The following is a 17648-nucleotide window of genomic DNA, read 5'->3' on the forward strand; positions in this document are numbered from 1 at the left end:
ACATAGTACTGCAGTAAAGGGGTCACGTGAATCAGAAATCACATTTCTTATTGTATTTTCAGTGCAATATTTTTATGTAAGACATGAAAAACATCATATTAAGTACCCTTTATTTTTTATAGCACTTTATACAATAAAAAGGTTGTTTGTTTCACAGCAGTATCTTATTTAAACAGGATAGTAAGAGATTTTTTTTTTTTAACAAAAATTACCATAGTAATTAACATATTTGAATGGTTTCTGAATGATCATGTTACACTGATGACTGAAAATTAATTTTAAAATATATTTAAACAAAAAACATTACTGTTTAGACTGAATTCATGATCAAATAAATACAGCCTTAGTGAACATAAGAGACTTCTTACAATCTTACTGAGCCCAGATTTTTGAACAGTGGTGTATATATGATCAATCTGTTGTTTAGTCAATGAACCAGTTGTTTGAAGGATTTGAATTGTGTTAGTTAACATACATACAGTTTTGTCATAAATAAGTCATGTTATCCCTGCAAATTACAGCTATAAAGTCTCTGATGCATTTTCTTTGATGCTGAGACACAGATGCCCTTTACCTGCTGTCATTCATTTGATCAGTATTGTACTGCTGCAGCCTGTCTGGGTGATGAGTGTGACTTTATATGTTTTTTTTTTAATTATTTTTGATCCATATAAAACAGTTCTGTCTCATTAGCACATGGAGAAAATAATATTTAACCCAAAACATAAAACTAAATGTCAGTCATGCACTCTGCAATTTTTTTTTTATTTGTTTTAACCCTGCATGTCTGCTTGCTGCCATTGTGTATGCCTTTGGAGTGTGCATAAAATATGTCTATAAAGTATAAATATCCAGACATGGTAATCTCTTCTGGGGTATTTAATTGGATATTTAGCACTCAGTGGCTATAAACACTGTAAATTATATATTAAACAACTTGCATTATGCATTGATGTTACACAGAGTACATTTCAAACAGCAGTACGCTAGTATGCTGTATGACCTCATTACATACATGTTAAATTCAAAAGGTGGCATCCAGAAAAAAATTAATGATGAATGTTTGATTATGTGCTCTGGTTCTATTCTGCACATTTTGACAAATGTCATTCTGAGCATGTATTTGCATACTGAAAAAAAGTGTGTACACTAGAGAAAAATGGGGGGGGGGGGGGAGACTGGGATGGCACCGTTTCAAAAGTTTCTAATATTTGCACTTTAGAAACTAATTTGTAGTTCTAAAGTACTATTATGTAAGTTTAATGTTCTATTTAGGTGTAAATAAGGTACAAAATGTACCCTTTAGGTTTTGGACCATCCCAGTGACAGCTTTGTACTCAGTATAGCAGTGGGCTATTCAGAACCATTTGTTGCATTTTTATTTTTTATTTTTACTGCTCTCTATCCCGCTAGATAGAAAGCTGGGAGTGTGTCCAATTGGCAGTGAAAGAACTGATAACTGTCTAATTGGCCTGGCCACACTCTGCCACCTCCACCAATGAGAGAGCTTCTGTCTTTACCGCTGCCAATTATTGACAGCTGTTTTGGTGCGAAAGCAAGGTTTTAAAACACCAGGTTGCCAGCCAGTTTGGGCGGAGAGGGAATATGCGTTTTCATAGTTATTTTTCTCAAGATGTCTGTTTGTGTTTAGTCTTCCACTCCCATGGCACGCTATGTTTGTTCATGCATGTGTGCTTGTGTCTTTTTGCCATTGCACAATTTTAAAACATGAAATAAAGGTCATTTATTTACTCAGGTAATTTTTATAGAGTTTTTTTTCTTTGTTTATTGAATGATCGTGATTATTCTGTAGAACACTGTTAGTTCATTATTAGTAGAAGAAATTTCCATCGCATGTCAGTATAAATGATTATTTTTCATGTAGCTCAATTGGAGCGCATGGCTTTAGCAACGGCAAGGTCATGTGATTGATTCCCACAGAACAGGCATATTGATCAAATGAACCTTGAATACAACATGAACCTTGATTGAAAGTTTCTTTGCATAAAAGCTTCTGGAAAAAAAGTGAACGAATAATTCGAAAATGAAACTTTGCATCAATAACACATGCAAAAGATGAACACAGACAGACTCCTCCAAAAATGTCTTTATGAGACATGTCTTTAATTTTTGAAAATGTTTTTATGGTTCTAGTTTTACTTAACTTTAATATGCAGGCTTGCTTGAAATAACATTGTGTGAAACAAACTACATTTTCCATCATTACCTGTGGCAGATGATAAAATACACTCAACTGCATATCTGGATTCTTAGTTCTTTCTTTGTTTTGTTACCCTTTATTCCGAACCATATTACACATATGTTGTAACTGTGATTTCCAGACTCTGAACTTCTTCAGAAAGACTTGAACATAACATTTCACACAGCCTGTTTGTTGTAAGATTTTATATCACTTTTAAAACCTTTCATATTATACCTCCATCAATGTCACTGATGTAAGAAGCCGAGCATGTACTTCAGGCCCTGAGAGTGCAAGACCTTCCCCTGGGAGTAAATACTTTCACCCATGAGAGGCACTTAACGTTAAAAAATGCATTGCGACATAATGAAACCAGACAATGTGACACTGTTCCTAGTGTGCATTTGGAAGCATCACTTCTCTGATGTTAAGAAATTCATCCAGCCCAAGAACACAACAAAAATGTGCCTTGTGGTCCATCACAAGTCATGACTGATGTTGTTTATGTATGAGGTTTATGAGCAGATTGTGCTCTGGAGCAGAAGGATGTGGCTCAGGCAACACAGTAACAGTGCTGATGTGACCCCAGAGGGGCATTTAGGGAATATGGTGGTGAGAAAGGGAGAGGGGAAGAGAGCAGAGATGGGTGCTTTTGTGGTTCAGGTTCATGGGACTTAGTCTGGTTTAGAAACTACTTGTAACACAAATGGTCAGCTGAAGGATTTCTTGTATAAGGTGACATTCTTGTGTGTTTGAAAGTATATTTGAATTGGATACCCACATTTCATAAAATAATATGTTTCCTCAAAATACACACAAATCTTATAAAACACTGTAAAAGAACTTCAGTATTTGTTGCTCTGCTTAGGATGTATATACTTTTTAAATATTTTTATTTCATCGTATTCTGTATGTGACATAAGATTTTGAGTCTTTACACACCGCAGTCAGAACCAAGAGATCCAGTAAGAATCACACAAAAAGAGACAATTAGCAACAAACTGGAAAAAAAAGGATTTTATTTATAGCGAAAACAGACAAAGAGCAATAGAACTTAGCCCGGGTACTGTCATATTTAATTTTTGATAGGAATGAAAATGAGGCTATGATGAATATTGTACAATATGGATTGTGCTGTTGTTTAAAACATACTCAGCTGATAAAAAAATGAAAAGTTTTTTAAAGTTGTGGAAATTCTGTGATCTGGAACTTTTTTATTGTGTCACATTGTAAAAACTGTCTATTCCTCACAGCCTTCTTTCCATCTGTGTTAAATTGGAGTCAATTTGGGTCGATTGGAGTTCATTAAGGTCTTTATCAAATTAAAGCATTACTGTTATAATATTTTAAAAGAAAAAGGAACAATATTGTTATCTGTTAAGACAGTTTAGTGCTATGAAGTTTTACTTTTAATACAGTCATGCAGGGGCCAATAGAGGGAAAAGTTGATTGATTTATTAAGGTCATTATTTATATGTTTGTTCATTTTACATTTTATTTTTAAGACATTAAAAAAGGTTATTTTTTGCATCAAAGTAAAAAAAAAGTCTACATGGTGTAACTTGAAAAAGAAACATTGTTTAGCATATTATAATTATTATTTTAAAATGAGCAGTGAAGAATATGTATTAAAAACTTAATTTAATGTAACATAGATATTTAAGACACTGGATACAAGTATCATTTTGGTTGTGTTTGTATAAGTGAGATGCCTTAATCTGCATTATCTCATTGCCTTTTAAGGACTTTCAAAGAGAAATGAACACAAAGTTGTGCATGGAATTTGTGCACCAGAATCCACTGCAAACTGTGTGAAGGCAATGAGAACGTGTCAACAGTTTTGCAGAAATGGTATTTGTTTCCAGCACATTAGCATGAGCAATGATGCCTTGGTGTATGGCTGCAGTAGTGTGTATCCAATTGAAAAATACTGTAAGCACACAGATATTTTCCAGTCACTTTGCATTTATATCAAAGATTAGGGGAGTGTTTTTTCTACTGGTGTTGCTTCAACCTGCTGTTTGTGAACCATTGGCTTAAAAAATGTCAATTATAGTTTATTAAAGATAGGAGAAATCTATTTAAATGCCTTGATGTGTGCATTGGAAGGGCATGGCCTTACTCTCCCTGTTAAAGTGGCAGTGTGGGTGCATGCATGCGATGCTGTCATACCCAGTTGAGACTGACAGCTTTGATATTTATGACGTAGGCTGATGAAAGGGAGCAATCGGCACTCTGCATGAGTGCTGTGTGTGTGTGTGTGTGTGTGTGTGTGTGTGTGTCTATATTGATTGCTGGGCTCTGATGGGTTCACTGTTGGTGGTCTTCTAAGACTTAGTTCACACATCTCTCTAAACTACTAATAAGGTCATATTGGCCACACAAGCATGTATACACACACACACACACAGTCCTCTCAAATCCACAGCCTCACACAATAACACAAATTATATATAATTTAGTTATTTCTAAACGAAACAAGATAATTTGCATTTGCCTGCTTAACAGCACATAATGCTCTATTCAGTATTCAAATAGATGTTGTCCTCTCCATCTGGACAATGTTCTATAGGATTCAGGGAGTCTGTATTGTGGTATATTTATAATAAACACAGTGCAACAGACTATATATTCTTGAAACATTTTTACATTATGAATATATCCTGGAGTTCGGCTCAGTCACGTTACAGCAAGAGTCTCGTGGAGCTTGTTGCTGGTGACATTTAGACTTGTAAAAATCAAACTCTGGCTTTTTAGCATGAGTTTTTGACCCATGCTCTTTTCACTTTGCTTGCTGTCAGACAGTTAAACAGTTATTTGCTGAGAGTGAGACAGAGGGAGAGATGTTCCTAAATTGCCTGAAAAAGATTGCATGCAAGTACCACTGGGGGAGAACAGTTATTCATCTGCAAAATATATACTTTATATTATGTCATATATATACATATAAATGTATTATATTATATACTTCAGTTGTATTCATGAGTTGTATATATATATATATATATATATATATATATATATATATATATATATATATATATATATATATTATCATGCAATTCCTTCATTCAGAGTTTACACATAAAGCAATTAATAGTACTTTATTATTAATAATGATATTTCTATAATATAATTTTCTTAAAATGCAATAATCATACTTATTTAAATCAAATCAAATAAGCATTTAAAAAATAATAACGTATTTTTTGTCATTTGTCCTTCATTTAAAAAGTTTAAACAAAGAAATTAATAGTACTTTAAATTATGTATTGTTGTTATTATTTTTTTTATTATTATTATTAATGCAGTTTTAGGAAAATTCTATAATCGTCCTGCAGTGTCTATGGATAAATGCTAGAAGAACTTCTACATCATTACACAAACTTTATATTCCAAACAAAAGTAGGTTCATTCCACATTCATCAGGTCAACCATGAGACTCGGTGTCTGGACTGTAGTCTACAATAACATCTCCTACTACTGCAACTTTTCACTGCTGTCTTTCTCTCTGTCTCCCTCTCTGTCTCCCTGTCTGACTTTCATTCCTTTTACTTTCCTCTTCCTCTAGCCCTTCTCACTCTTAAGCTTCTGAATCTGTCAAGGCCTCCAGAGGCTTAATCAGTGTCAGAACGGCCTTCACTAGAGCCTCCATCTGTGGACATATTAGTTTACACACACACAAGCACAAACACACACACATACACACATCTTTTGTTTCCCTGCAGAGGAAATTGTTCAAACTACTGGACACAGAATTAGACTGTCTAAGAGGGTGCTGAGGGGAAGCACAGGGGCAGAACATCACCTGAGGAGGACCAGCGCACCAACACACACCATATGCACACATATAATGCAACTCAGCTGCATGAATAAAATTCTGATCCTTTGCCAGAGTTTGTCCTTCTACCAGCGTTGTTGAAATATGCATAAAATGCACAGAATGTTCATGCATGATCTAAACGTGAGGACTGTTGAGATTGAAATGTGAACGGCTATATGCAATGTTTAGTGAGCGCAGGGCACCCTTCAGTGGACGACAGAGAAACTACACTCCCTTGTCGGATAAAAAATGATCCCTGTGTTTCTTTGTAGCTTCATATAAATGACTTTCCAGCACCGCGGGAATCTACAGCGCCGCATAAATCTACAACGCCTACAACGACTCTTGTTTTACTGAATCAACCACAGTAAAACGATTCTGGAACTCATGACTCTTACGAGCCGGTTCTTTTTACTGAATCAAAAATCATGAATCTGAGTCACAAATAAATGACTCATGGTTATTTTAAGAGAAAAAAACATGATGAGTATGAGTTGTTCATATAAAGACGAGTTACCGGTTTGAAGATGTCTGATGAATCCTTCACTGAGTGATTTAGACATTTTTTTGTTGTTGATAACTTTATAGGCCTGCAGTCAATAAAAGGGGTCCTCCGCTGCTAAAACAGAATTCAGTAGGATTATGTACATTGTTCGTTCAGTCATGATTAGCTTAGGAAAGCTGATGATTAATGTCTTCTGTTCATTTTAACCTTTCATATGTAAACACAAAGTGTCTGCAGTTATTTTGTGTAGCCCTAAGTTATATATACACAAACACCCACTGAGTAAGTGTTTACTGAATTCAGTGATAATCAATAAGATAATCATTTGAAGTAATGCTGATTTGATCAAGACACAGTATGTCAGCTTGACCACACCATGATTAGCTACTATTTAACGCAATAGGATACTGTTATTTTAAAAAGTTGTGCTTTATTTTGTGATGCTGGAAATTTGTGGTCTAGCATGATATAGGTTAGCAAAAAACATTTTACGATATGAAAATATATGTCAAAGGGGTCGTCTGTTTCCATTTACCTCGTATTTCCAATCAACTAAAACAACGGGATAGTTAAGGATCCTTTAAGTGCGAGTAATTTTAATGTCATTTTGGCAGCGCAGATTAATGTATAGATTCCTCTGAATTGTCTCTGCTATGTGACCCTAGACCACAAAACCCGTCTTTATTCGCTGGGGTATATTTGTATCAATAGCCTAAAATACACTGTATGGGTCAAAACTATAAATTTTTCTTTCATGCCAAAAATCATTAGGATATGAAGTAAAGATCATGTTCCATGAAGATATTTTGTAAATTTCCTACCGTAAATATATCAAAACTTTATTTTTGATTAGTAATATTATTTATTCAGCTTTCAGATTAATACATATCAATTTCGAAAAATTGACACTTAAGACAAGTTTTGTGCTCCAGGCAGGGTCACATATATTAATCAGGTCATTCAGAAGATGCTTAGTGCCTTTCCTAAAGCGTCCAGTCGCGTAAGCTAATTCTAATCAAAAGCCAATCCGTGAACAGTAGACCTCCCAAGCCCCGCCTCCTATGCTAATGTGAATCCTCTCTGAATGGGAGCGACTTTGCGTGTGTGCTGTAACGTTACAGTAGACACACACCAGAGGAGTATCAGCCACATACTGAGAGTTACTTTATTTGGAATGCAAAGTTGCTGAAGACCAGAATCAAGAGCTTTTTGCAGGATTTTATTGTGTGAACATCACTGTGCTGAAATGGGTAGCCAGGTAACCCGTACCTCTTTAGGTGAGTCACAGTAAAATTGCGTCTTTTCGTAATAATTTTGCAGACCTAATATATTAATATAATTTATCTGAATTATTCTAATGATTATTTTATCAGCATTTACTTAAATTATCTTAAATAAATGTGTTTTCTCATTCTTGTAAAGACGTTGTAACTACTTGTTGCTCAGAGTCCTATCATAAAAAAGAGAAAGAAAAAAAGATTTTCTCTTCTGTTTCTCTAACACAATTGCATTTCAGATAGCTTTCTTTGTCTGTGACAAATGTTTGTACTGTTGATCAACACTGATCAACAGTTTGTCTTTCAGAGATCCTTTGTTTTTATGTAAAGTTAATTAAATGATAATTAATACAGAATGGCTAATCCTAACAAAATAGATCATGTTTAAATGTTTTATAATTATTAAATTAATAACAATTTTAAAAACATTTTTTTCTTTATTTAGCATTAGCCTACTTAGCATTAATTATTTAGCATTTTTTTGTGATTTTTGAGTGTGTCCCTGTAATAGTAAATCCCCACATGAATATGAACATAGCTTTAGATATGCCAGTTATATAGGTTTTGCTCTTTCTTGCTGTGAACAAGGAAAGTAGGCATAATAGAGCATTTCAGGTTTATACCCACTCAGTAAACGAAGCTGACACTGAGTCAACCTGACACTTAGGCCTGCTATTGCCTACAGCACTGAGAGAGAGAGTCTACACATTTAATGGAACATGACATTAGTATCAAGAGAATATATCTTACATCTCTTTAAATAAAAAGGAAAAACAAGATATTTTGAAATATGTGATTCGTGATTAGACCTTTTGTTTTTGTCAAGACCAGCAACTGCCCCCACAAAATAATCTTTTAACAATACGATTTAATGCAAAAAGTTTTCTTTGAGGATTAGGTTTAGGGTTATAGGATTGAAAATATAATCGATCAGTCAAACAGAATGTAGTGAAAATCAACACTATGAAAACAAACACATTTATTGTTTTTCATGTGTTTGTTATGACATAGACATCAGGGGTTTGTGGCTGGAATATTATTGCTATTTTTGTCCCACTTGGCTGTATGAGTGTTTATACACAGTGTCTCATGATTCCCATATAAACACATACACAAATACACTCACACCTGCAACTGCATGTCCTCGTTTGCCCACACAGAGATTGTGCCGATAAAGTGGGTGAAGTATGCAGAATCAGTCCCTCGCTAAAGATGAACTAACGATGAACTAAAAGCTAAAGATTCAATTGTTGACTCACACCCAGTGAAATGTCAACAGTGGTTAATTAAAGAGAGAAATGTCTCTGAAATAAGACCGTGTCCTTGACTTAATGCTCCGGAGATATTTGGGAAATATGAAAGGGAGTTGAGGAGCGAGTGTTTGGTCATAAGCCAGTTTCGCCTGTGAGAATCAGTGCACATCAGATTTGCTACTCTTTAATAGTTAGTTATATTTTCAATCATTTATTGTATCATTCACTGTATCACAATTGTGTACTATATATACTAAATAATTCCAGAAATTGACCATATTGCAGGTTTATACAACAGTACATTATTTCAGTAGTTTAAAATAGTCATTTATTTGATCATTTCTTTTTTATTTGATTGCTTTTTTTTTGTTTTTGTTCTGTTTAGTCCAATAATTCAGGTTTATACCTAGCTCCACCACAAAAATAAATACTTTAGCAATGAGAAAAAATATTTTAGCATATTTATTTATAATATACTTTTATTATATATAAAGGAAGTATGTTCTTATGTTTAATTAAATGTTTTTTTTTTTCATTAAAATGTATCTTGAGCAATAATATATATATATATATATACAGTATTGTTCAAAATAATAGCAGTACAATGTGACTAACCAGAATAATCAAGGTTTTTCGTATATTTTTTTATTGCTACGTGGCAAACAAGTTACCAGTAGGTTCAGTAGATTCTCAGAAAACAAATGAGACCCAGCATTCATGATATGCACGCTCTTAAGGCTGTGCAATTGGGCAATTAGTTGAATTAGTTGAAAGGGGTGTGTTCAAAAAAATAGCAGTGTGGCATTCAATCACTGAGGTCATCAATTTTGTGAAGAATCAGGTGTGAATCAGGTGGCCCCTATTTAAGGATGAAGCCAACACTTGTTGAACATGCATTTGAAAGCTGAGGAAAATGGGTCGTTCAAGACATTGTTCAGAAGAACAGCGTACTTTGATTAAAAAGTTGATTAGAGAGGGGAAAACCTATAAATAGGTGCAAAAAATGATAGGCTGTTCAGCTAAAATGATCTCCAATGCCTTAAAATGGAGAGCAAAACCAGAGAGACGTGGAAGAAAACGGAAGACAACCATCAAAATGGATAGAAGAATAACCAGAATGGCAAAGGCTCAGCCAATGATCACCTCCAGGATGATCAAAGACAGTCTGGAGTTACCTGTAAGTACTGTGACAGTTAGAAGACGTCTGTGTGAAGCTAATCTATTTTCAAGAATCCCCTGCAAAGTCCCTCTGTTAAAAAAAAGGCATGTGCAGAAGAGGTTACAATTTGCCAAAGAACACATCAACTGGCCTAAAGAGAAATGGAGGAACATTTTGTGGACTGATGAGAGTAAAATTGTTCTTTTTGGGTCCAAGGGCCACAGGCAGTTTGTGAGACGACCCCCAAACTCTGAATTCAAGCCACAGTACACAGTGAAGACAGTGAAGCATGGAGGTGCAAGCATCATGATATGGGCATGTTTCTCCTACTATGGTGTTGGGCCTATTTATCGCATACCAGGGATCATGGATCAGTTTGCATATGTTAAAATACTTGAAGAGGTCATGTTGCCCTATGCTGAAGAGGACATGCCCTTGAAATGGTTGTTTCAACAAGACAATGACCCAAAACACACTAGTAAACGGGCAAAGTCTTGGTTCCAAACCAACAAAATTAATGTTATGGAGTGGCCAGCCCAATCTCCAGACCTTAATCCAATTGAGAACTTGTGGGGTGATATCAAAAATGCTGTTTTTGAAGCAAAACCAAGAAATGTGAATGAATTGTGGAATGTTGTTAAAGAATCATGGAGCGGAATAACAGCTGAGAGGTGCCACAAGTTGGTTGACTCCATGCCACACAGATGTCAAGCAGTTTTAAAAAACCGTGGTCATACAACTAAATATTAGTTTAGTGATTCACAGGATTGCTAAATCCCAGAAAAAAAAAAATGTTTGTACAAAATAGTTTTGAGTTTGTACAGTCAAAGGTAGACACTGCTATTTTTTTGAACACACCCCTTTCAACTAATTGCCCAATTGCACAGCCTTAAGAGCGTGCATATCATGAATGCTGGGTCTTGTTTGTTTTCTGACAATCTACTGAACCTACTGGTAACTTGTTTGCCACGTAGCAATAAAAAATATACTAAAAACCTTGATTATTCTGGTTAGTCACATTGTACTGCTATTATTTTGAACAATACTGTATATATATATATATATATATATATATATATATATATATATATATAATTCTATTGCAAAGCATTCTCAAAAAGTGACAAAAAAGTGTTCAGTAAATCGAAGTTTGGCATAAAAACACACAATCAACGAATGAAGTAGTCTGATGTTGAGTAGAGATGTTGATTTTCCATTGTGTGAGTGTTTGGAGACATAACCTCATTTTTGGCAGCCTGAAAAGCAGAAACCTGCATTCTGTCTCTCTCTCTCTCTCTTTCTATCTGTATCCCTTTTGTTGTCTCTCTTTTCTTGATAAAGGTTTTCATTCAGAGATGGTAGCGGCTGTCCTCCCTCTGTTCCGTAAAAACAGCACAAAGCTCTTAGAGAGAATAACAGTGCTAGTCAGAATGTACACTGTTGTGAGTGCCTGTTGAATATATATAACTCCTTTTATTGTCCATCTCTCAGACGGAGGAACCCATCACTGCAACCCCTTAAAGGTGAACATGTGCCAACAGTTGCCAGCCCCATCGCCGCTCTGTTTCCATGCCAACACGAAAGGCTCTCAAATCGTGATGGACAAGACGCAGCGCAGCGTGCGCCGAATTGCTAGCTTCTGCAATGCCATCACCTTCACCAACCGGCCAGTCAGAATCCATGAACAGGTCCGGCTCAAGGTATGGTAACCCAACGCTTACCCATTTCCACATGCCACTTTGTGTGGTCCCAAAGTAGCCCTAACATATCCTTCTTTCATATCACTCCATCTCAAACTTTCCAGAGGAAGGGAAAAACAGAAAGAGAATGCTAGAAATGCTAACATGTGAGGTTGTGCTGTTATCTAGTTCTGGTGAATGAGGTTGTTTGGGAATGAAAAAAACAAGAATTTGTGTCTGATAAATGTGTCTGCTGGTCTCAATTTATCGTATCACACTTGTCACACAATAATTTTATCCTTTACTCTACAAATATATGTAATTTTAGCTAACTCTCTCAGTTCTTCTCACTTTTGGTTTCTTCTTTTAGATCACTAAGAAACAGGGATGTTGGAGTGGCGCCCTCCGAGTGGGTTTCAGTTCGGTGGATCCTTCTGATTTAAGTTCAGCATGGCTGCCACGGTTCGCTTGCCCGGATTTAGTTAGCGAAAGGGGATTTTGGGCCCGAGCGCTCCCTGAGGAACAGTGTGAAGAAGGAACCATTCTGTCCTTCTGGTTGGATAACACAGGACGAGTGTTTTACCGGGTAAACAGCGGCCCTCCGATCTTCTTCTTCGGCGGTATACCACCCGGAGAGCCGGTTTGGGCGATCATTGACATTTATGGGCTGACACGTGGAGTACAGCTACTTGGTAAGTTCACATGAAATATCAGATTTTACAAATTTATGATGTCCCTTTACATTCTAAACCAAGCAGTCATCAAAGTGCCTGAAGCTGGTTTTGCCGGACGTCTCTTGAAGTAACTCTCTACCCAGATCAGATGACATGCCATTCAGAGTTTGCTCCGAGTGGAATTGCTGAGCTCTGGTCGGCGTGTAATGTGGGCCAGTATCTGAGCTGCGCCTCACTGAGCACGTGCTGATCGCTTGATGACTTGTAAAGTTCACAGAGGCCAGTGTGTTTTTACTGTGTGCTGAGCACGTTTAAACAATTTAAATTCACAACATTTAAAAATAGAATTCTAGATGTATACCCTCTTATCCTAATTACAAAAACTGCCCAATGGAAAAAGATGGGAGAGATTGGGAGCAGTTGCCTAGCAACACTTTCACTTTTAAACTGAAAAACATATGCTGGGGAATTCCAGAAAGCTGGCAAAGTGAGAAAACCCATTTGTGCTTAACAAAAATCAATAATCTCAGTTGAGTGGAAAATTATTATTCCATTCATAATTTAGTTGTAGTGATATTCTGTAGGATCAAGGCCAGGTGTAATTAAACCAGTTTAGCATGCCTTAACCATTGTTTATTTGTTTAGACATTGGTAAAGCATACAGATTAAGAATACAGTAGATCTGATATTATTTATAACTGACCCCACACTTATGAACAGTGTACACTAATAGTGTAGTAGCAGATGTATCAGTACTGAGATAAATCAGTGAATTGTTTTATTAAACCAGTGCATTTAAATGACTCAAACAGATTTACTGAGATGATTCAAACTTCCCAATACTGATGTTTAGACAAACATGTTTGTTTAGGACCTCAGTTGTCTCAGCTACTGTATACGCCTGTGTATGGACATTAAAGCATTTTATAACATTACACTGCTGTTTGTTGGAAAAAGTAGCTCGCTACTGAAGAAGCTACATTGTTTTGAATAGTCTTGAGCTACTGTCATACAAAAAAAATATATATATATTTTAAACTATTTTAGCATTGCTACTTTTAGTTAATTGCTCACTTACACTTACATAAAAACAAAGCTACAGTAATAGAAAGCTAATTTGTTTTCATGTTTTTTTTCTATACAGTTTTAATACATTTTAGTGAATGCATTACTATATTCTATTTTAAAAAGATCTTCTTTCTCGGTCTCTCTCTCTCTCTTACGTTTGAGTAAAAATAGTCAGTGTTTCCAGTATCAGATAGCAGTATGTCTTAGGAGTGAGAGCGGGCTGTGTTCAAAGGCATAGACAGCATGTATGTGTATTGATATCAGGGGTCAGTGTTGGGGTAACATCAGTTAACCCTTAGGACATCTAAACTAATTTAACCTTCATTATATAACCTGATCTCAAACATACTATGCAAATACGCATATACACACCCTGTCATGTTTTGCTTCTTTTCTAGCTAGCAACATCCACTGTGTATTCAAGCCTATTTTCAGTTGCACTTTGCCTCTGTATAAATGCACGTGCATAGTTGGTTTATAGATGAACACTAATCATGTCGCCAGCAATCCGCACATGCTGTGCTCTCTCACATTACCTCTGCTTCCAAAATGTGTTTATAGTCGGATGGCCAGATGCCGTGACTAAAATCTCCTCCTGTTCTCACTAATGTAGATCACACCACATCTGGCATTTAATCATAGTGGTTCGTTGCTGGATGGAAGGTCCCTTGTACTGTAGGTCATCACGTATTACCTACCCGCGTTGCTTTTTATAAAAATTAAATTAATGCTTTGTATGGATAAAGTATTTTTATACTTTAAAAATCAGTATGACACAGAAGTAACACAGAAGATCCTTCTGATCTTTTGTTTCATGTCCCAAGTTTCACCAAAGCTTCCATGTATCAAAAATTCCTGTTCAGACTAGTCAGCGTCAGCTAAAGGCAGTGGATGACAGTGACGTCAAGACCGAAAACTAAAAACGGCCGAGAGATGAACATCTACCGCGTCTGAGAATGTTTCTGCTGATGCGGCTGCAGTGAAAGTTATAGCAGACCAGTAATTTCCATCACTGAAGCTCTGGTGTTCTCATCAGCTTCTGTCCACTGTGGATGCCCAGTGGCAACGTTTTTACTGACTTATGTCAAAATGAATAACCACTCAGTACAATTATACTGATGCTGCTGATTGCAGGCTATATGAGCAATAAAAGATTGCTGGTTGCTATGCAGTTGTTAATTGTTTAATTTTTTTTTTCAGCTTGGTCCATGGTTTAAAAGAACAGCATTTAATTGAAACATAAATTTTTATAACAATGTATGTCTTTAACTTTTGATTAATTTTATGTACTTACTGACACCAAACTTTTTTAACAGTAGTGTAAATGTAAAAATAAAATTAATAATAATGCTCAAATAATCTTGATGTGGTTGTTGGTGTTTTTTTGGTTGGTTGTTAGGCAGTTGTCTTCCCTTCTTAAATAATTAGTACCTGCCCGGCAGAAAAGTGTAAGTTCAATCACTGATTTTCAATGCAGGGCATATGTGTGTTTTCCAGACAGTAAGATGGTGCCAGCTGAATATCTCTGTCCTGCTGTGACTCATGAAGGCATGGATGAGTGGCATCTGTCAAGCAACTGCTCTGAGCTTGACCTCCAGGAAGATCTGCCATCCTTCTCAAGCTCTCCAAACGCCCTCAACTCAGTGCTGTCACATCAGCTCAGTGATGACTTGCATTTCCACTGTGTGCATGGCAACGGTCTGCATCTGCTGACTGAACACATAGCGGTGCGTTATTTTAACAGACGTGAGGATTGTGCTCTGGCGTTCACACACCGCCCGCTGCGCTGTGGAGAGTGTGTGTTCCTGAAGGTCTCGTTGAGATCGTCTGCTCTGAATGGATTTTTGTCTTATGGATTCACTTCCTGTAACCCAGCCCATATTAACCCAAAGCACCTGCCGGTCAGTCCAGATGACCTGCTGGACCGCAAAGAATTCTGGGCTTTTAGCTGCCTGACTTCACTGCTTATAGGCAGGGATATCATCGGTTTCCGGATAACTGCAGAAGGGGAGGTGCTTGTGAGTCATAATGGAGGGAGAGCATGCAGAGAGATGTGTGTGGATAACTCCACTCCTCTGTGGATGATCTTCCATTTACAGCCACACATCAAGCAAATCAGCATACTGGGTAAAATATACAATTATACAAATTATTGCTCTGGCTTAAAGTGAAGATGTTTATGATTGTTCATCTAACTTTTCATAAGTGACTTTAATTAATTATTGATTATAATGCAATACTAATAATAAAAGGTATGTTTGACATACTTTAATTACTGAATAGTTTATGAAGAATTAATGCACTTTTAATTATTGCTCTGGAATAATGTGAAGGTGTTTAGACTTAATATTTTTCTATAGCCAATTTTACATAAGTAACGTTAATTGATTTTGATCATAATTGATTAATTTCTAATATGATATGATATAATAATTATTTGATACATTTTTTATTTAACATTCATGTTTATTACATAATAAAGGTTTGATTGCCATTTTTATTTAATATTAGTTGTGCAGAGTTAATGCATCTTTAATTATGTCTGGTATAATGTGAAGGTGTTTAGATTGTTTTATTTTTTCTTATATCCAATTTTACATACATAATGTGAAGATGTTTAGAACTGTTTTTTTCCCCCGTATCACACTTTTTATTAGTGACTTGTAATAATGTTATATCATTTTAATTATTTGTTTATTTATTATTAGTTGTGTAGGGTTAACAGATTTTTAATTACATTTTTGTTTTGTTTTTTCAAGGCACTTCCTGTGGTTACTCTCCATCCTGTTCAGAAATACAGAGGTCCATCTTTAGTGATGCCAGTCACCTCTCAGCCAATCAGATTCACAGTACATCCATCAGGGGTTTTACAGACAGCTTTGAGTCCCGCCCACAGAGTCTGAGCAGTTCTGTAGGTGCGTTCCTGTCCTTTATTCTTTCATTTTCTATAACTTTGTTGATTCACCAAATTCCTCAGCCAAAAAATATATATCTCATTGCTGTTTTCTTTGTGATTGCTGTGGTCATCAGGGACAACATTCAGTTCACTGTCCTCGGAATCTCCCAGTACCCCATCATGCTCTGCGATTACTGGTGAGGAGTGTTTGATCTGCTGTGAGAGGCCAGTGGACTCAGTCCTGTACACATGCGGACACATGTGCCTGTGCTCTGTCTGTGGTGGGAAGCTAATGGAGATGTCAAACCCATCTTGCCCCATGTGTCGCAGCCCAATCAGAGACGTCATCAAAATATACCGCAGCATGTTAACTGGAAACCACCTCTCCAACAAATAGGATGTCAGTACTGAGTGATTCTGAAGAGGCTCCTTCACAGGTTATCATCCTGTTTGAAAAGGAATTCCTGCAAGTCTGTTTAAAAGGATGCTTGTTTGAGCACAGCAAGGAAGAGGAACTGACTGACTGCTTGATATACTAAATGTCTCACCAAAACAGCAGAGGAAACCCAGTCTCTATTGCCTATAAATCTCTATGGACAAATTGCTAGATGTGTATGATGGGAAATCAAGCTATTATGAGATTAAATCTGATTTCCGTTTGATAATATCCTACTAACTTCATACTGTTAAAAGACTGTTCACAAATAGTTATTTAACCTGTATATGTTAAATCAAACCAGAATAAGAATCTGAAAACTACATTGTGGATTTGATTTTTGGTAAATATATTTCTTGCAAAACCTTAAACTGAAAATCTACATACCAAAGTAGACATTCACAAAAATGTAAGTGCCAATAACTTTTATTTATGTTTGTTGTGAAATAAAACTATAACTGTAATGCTAACCAACAGCCATTATTACTGCTAAGAAAAATGTAATTATAGATTCATGTTTTAAAGGTTTTTTATTAAGCATTTATAAAAAAATGAAATGATTGACCACTTGATGATTAATGATTATTTGTTTAACTTGCATATGCCGTATATTAATGCATGGACATAAACAGACAAACACCATCAAGCTATTGTGATGAAGATTCAAAACAGCACTTA

The 17648-nt window shown here is 36.0% G+C and overlaps 1 protein-coding gene across 2 annotated transcripts; it reads left to right on the forward strand.

Moving 5' to 3' along the window:
• The first annotated feature begins 7642 nt into the window (after positions 1-7642).
• On the forward strand, positions 7643-17539 carry neurl1ab (neuralized E3 ubiquitin protein ligase 1Ab). Of its 2 annotated transcripts, none has more exons than XM_026285660.1 (6): positions 7643-7805; positions 11709-11917; positions 12267-12588; positions 15136-15765; positions 16398-16553; positions 16669-17539. In XM_026285660.1, exons 1-6 carry the CDS (start codon positions 7775-7777, stop codon positions 16929-16931), a joined length of 1611 nt encoding a protein of 536 aa, XP_026141445.1. In that variant the 5' UTR covers positions 7643-7774; the 3' UTR covers positions 16932-17539. The 2 variants fall into 2 exon arrangements, with proteins under 2 accessions (XP_026141445.1, XP_026141446.1); XM_026285661.1 differs by having other exon boundaries at positions 16398-16549; positions 16669-16894.
• Positions 17540-17648: the final 109 nt, after the last annotated feature.

This window comes from Carassius auratus, chromosome 17 (genome assembly GCF_003368295.1).
Source record: "Carassius auratus strain Wakin chromosome 17, ASM336829v1, whole genome shotgun sequence".
NCBI lineage: Eukaryota > Metazoa > Chordata > Actinopteri > Cypriniformes > Cyprinidae > Carassius > Carassius auratus.

Excerpts from the sequence above, each read along its gene's own strand:
- neurl1ab (XM_026285660.1), top strand. The coding sequence starts at position 7,775 with ATGGGTAGCCAGGTAACCCGTACCTCTTTAG. Across the intron at positions 11,918-12,266 it reads ATGAACAGGTCCGGCTCAAG|ATCACTAAGAAACAGGGATG; the intron begins GTATGGTAACCC and ends TTCTTCTTTTAG. Across the intron at positions 16,554-16,668 it reads GAGTCTGAGCAGTTCTGTAG|GGACAACATTCAGTTCACTG; the intron begins GTGCGTTCCTGT and ends TGTGGTCATCAG.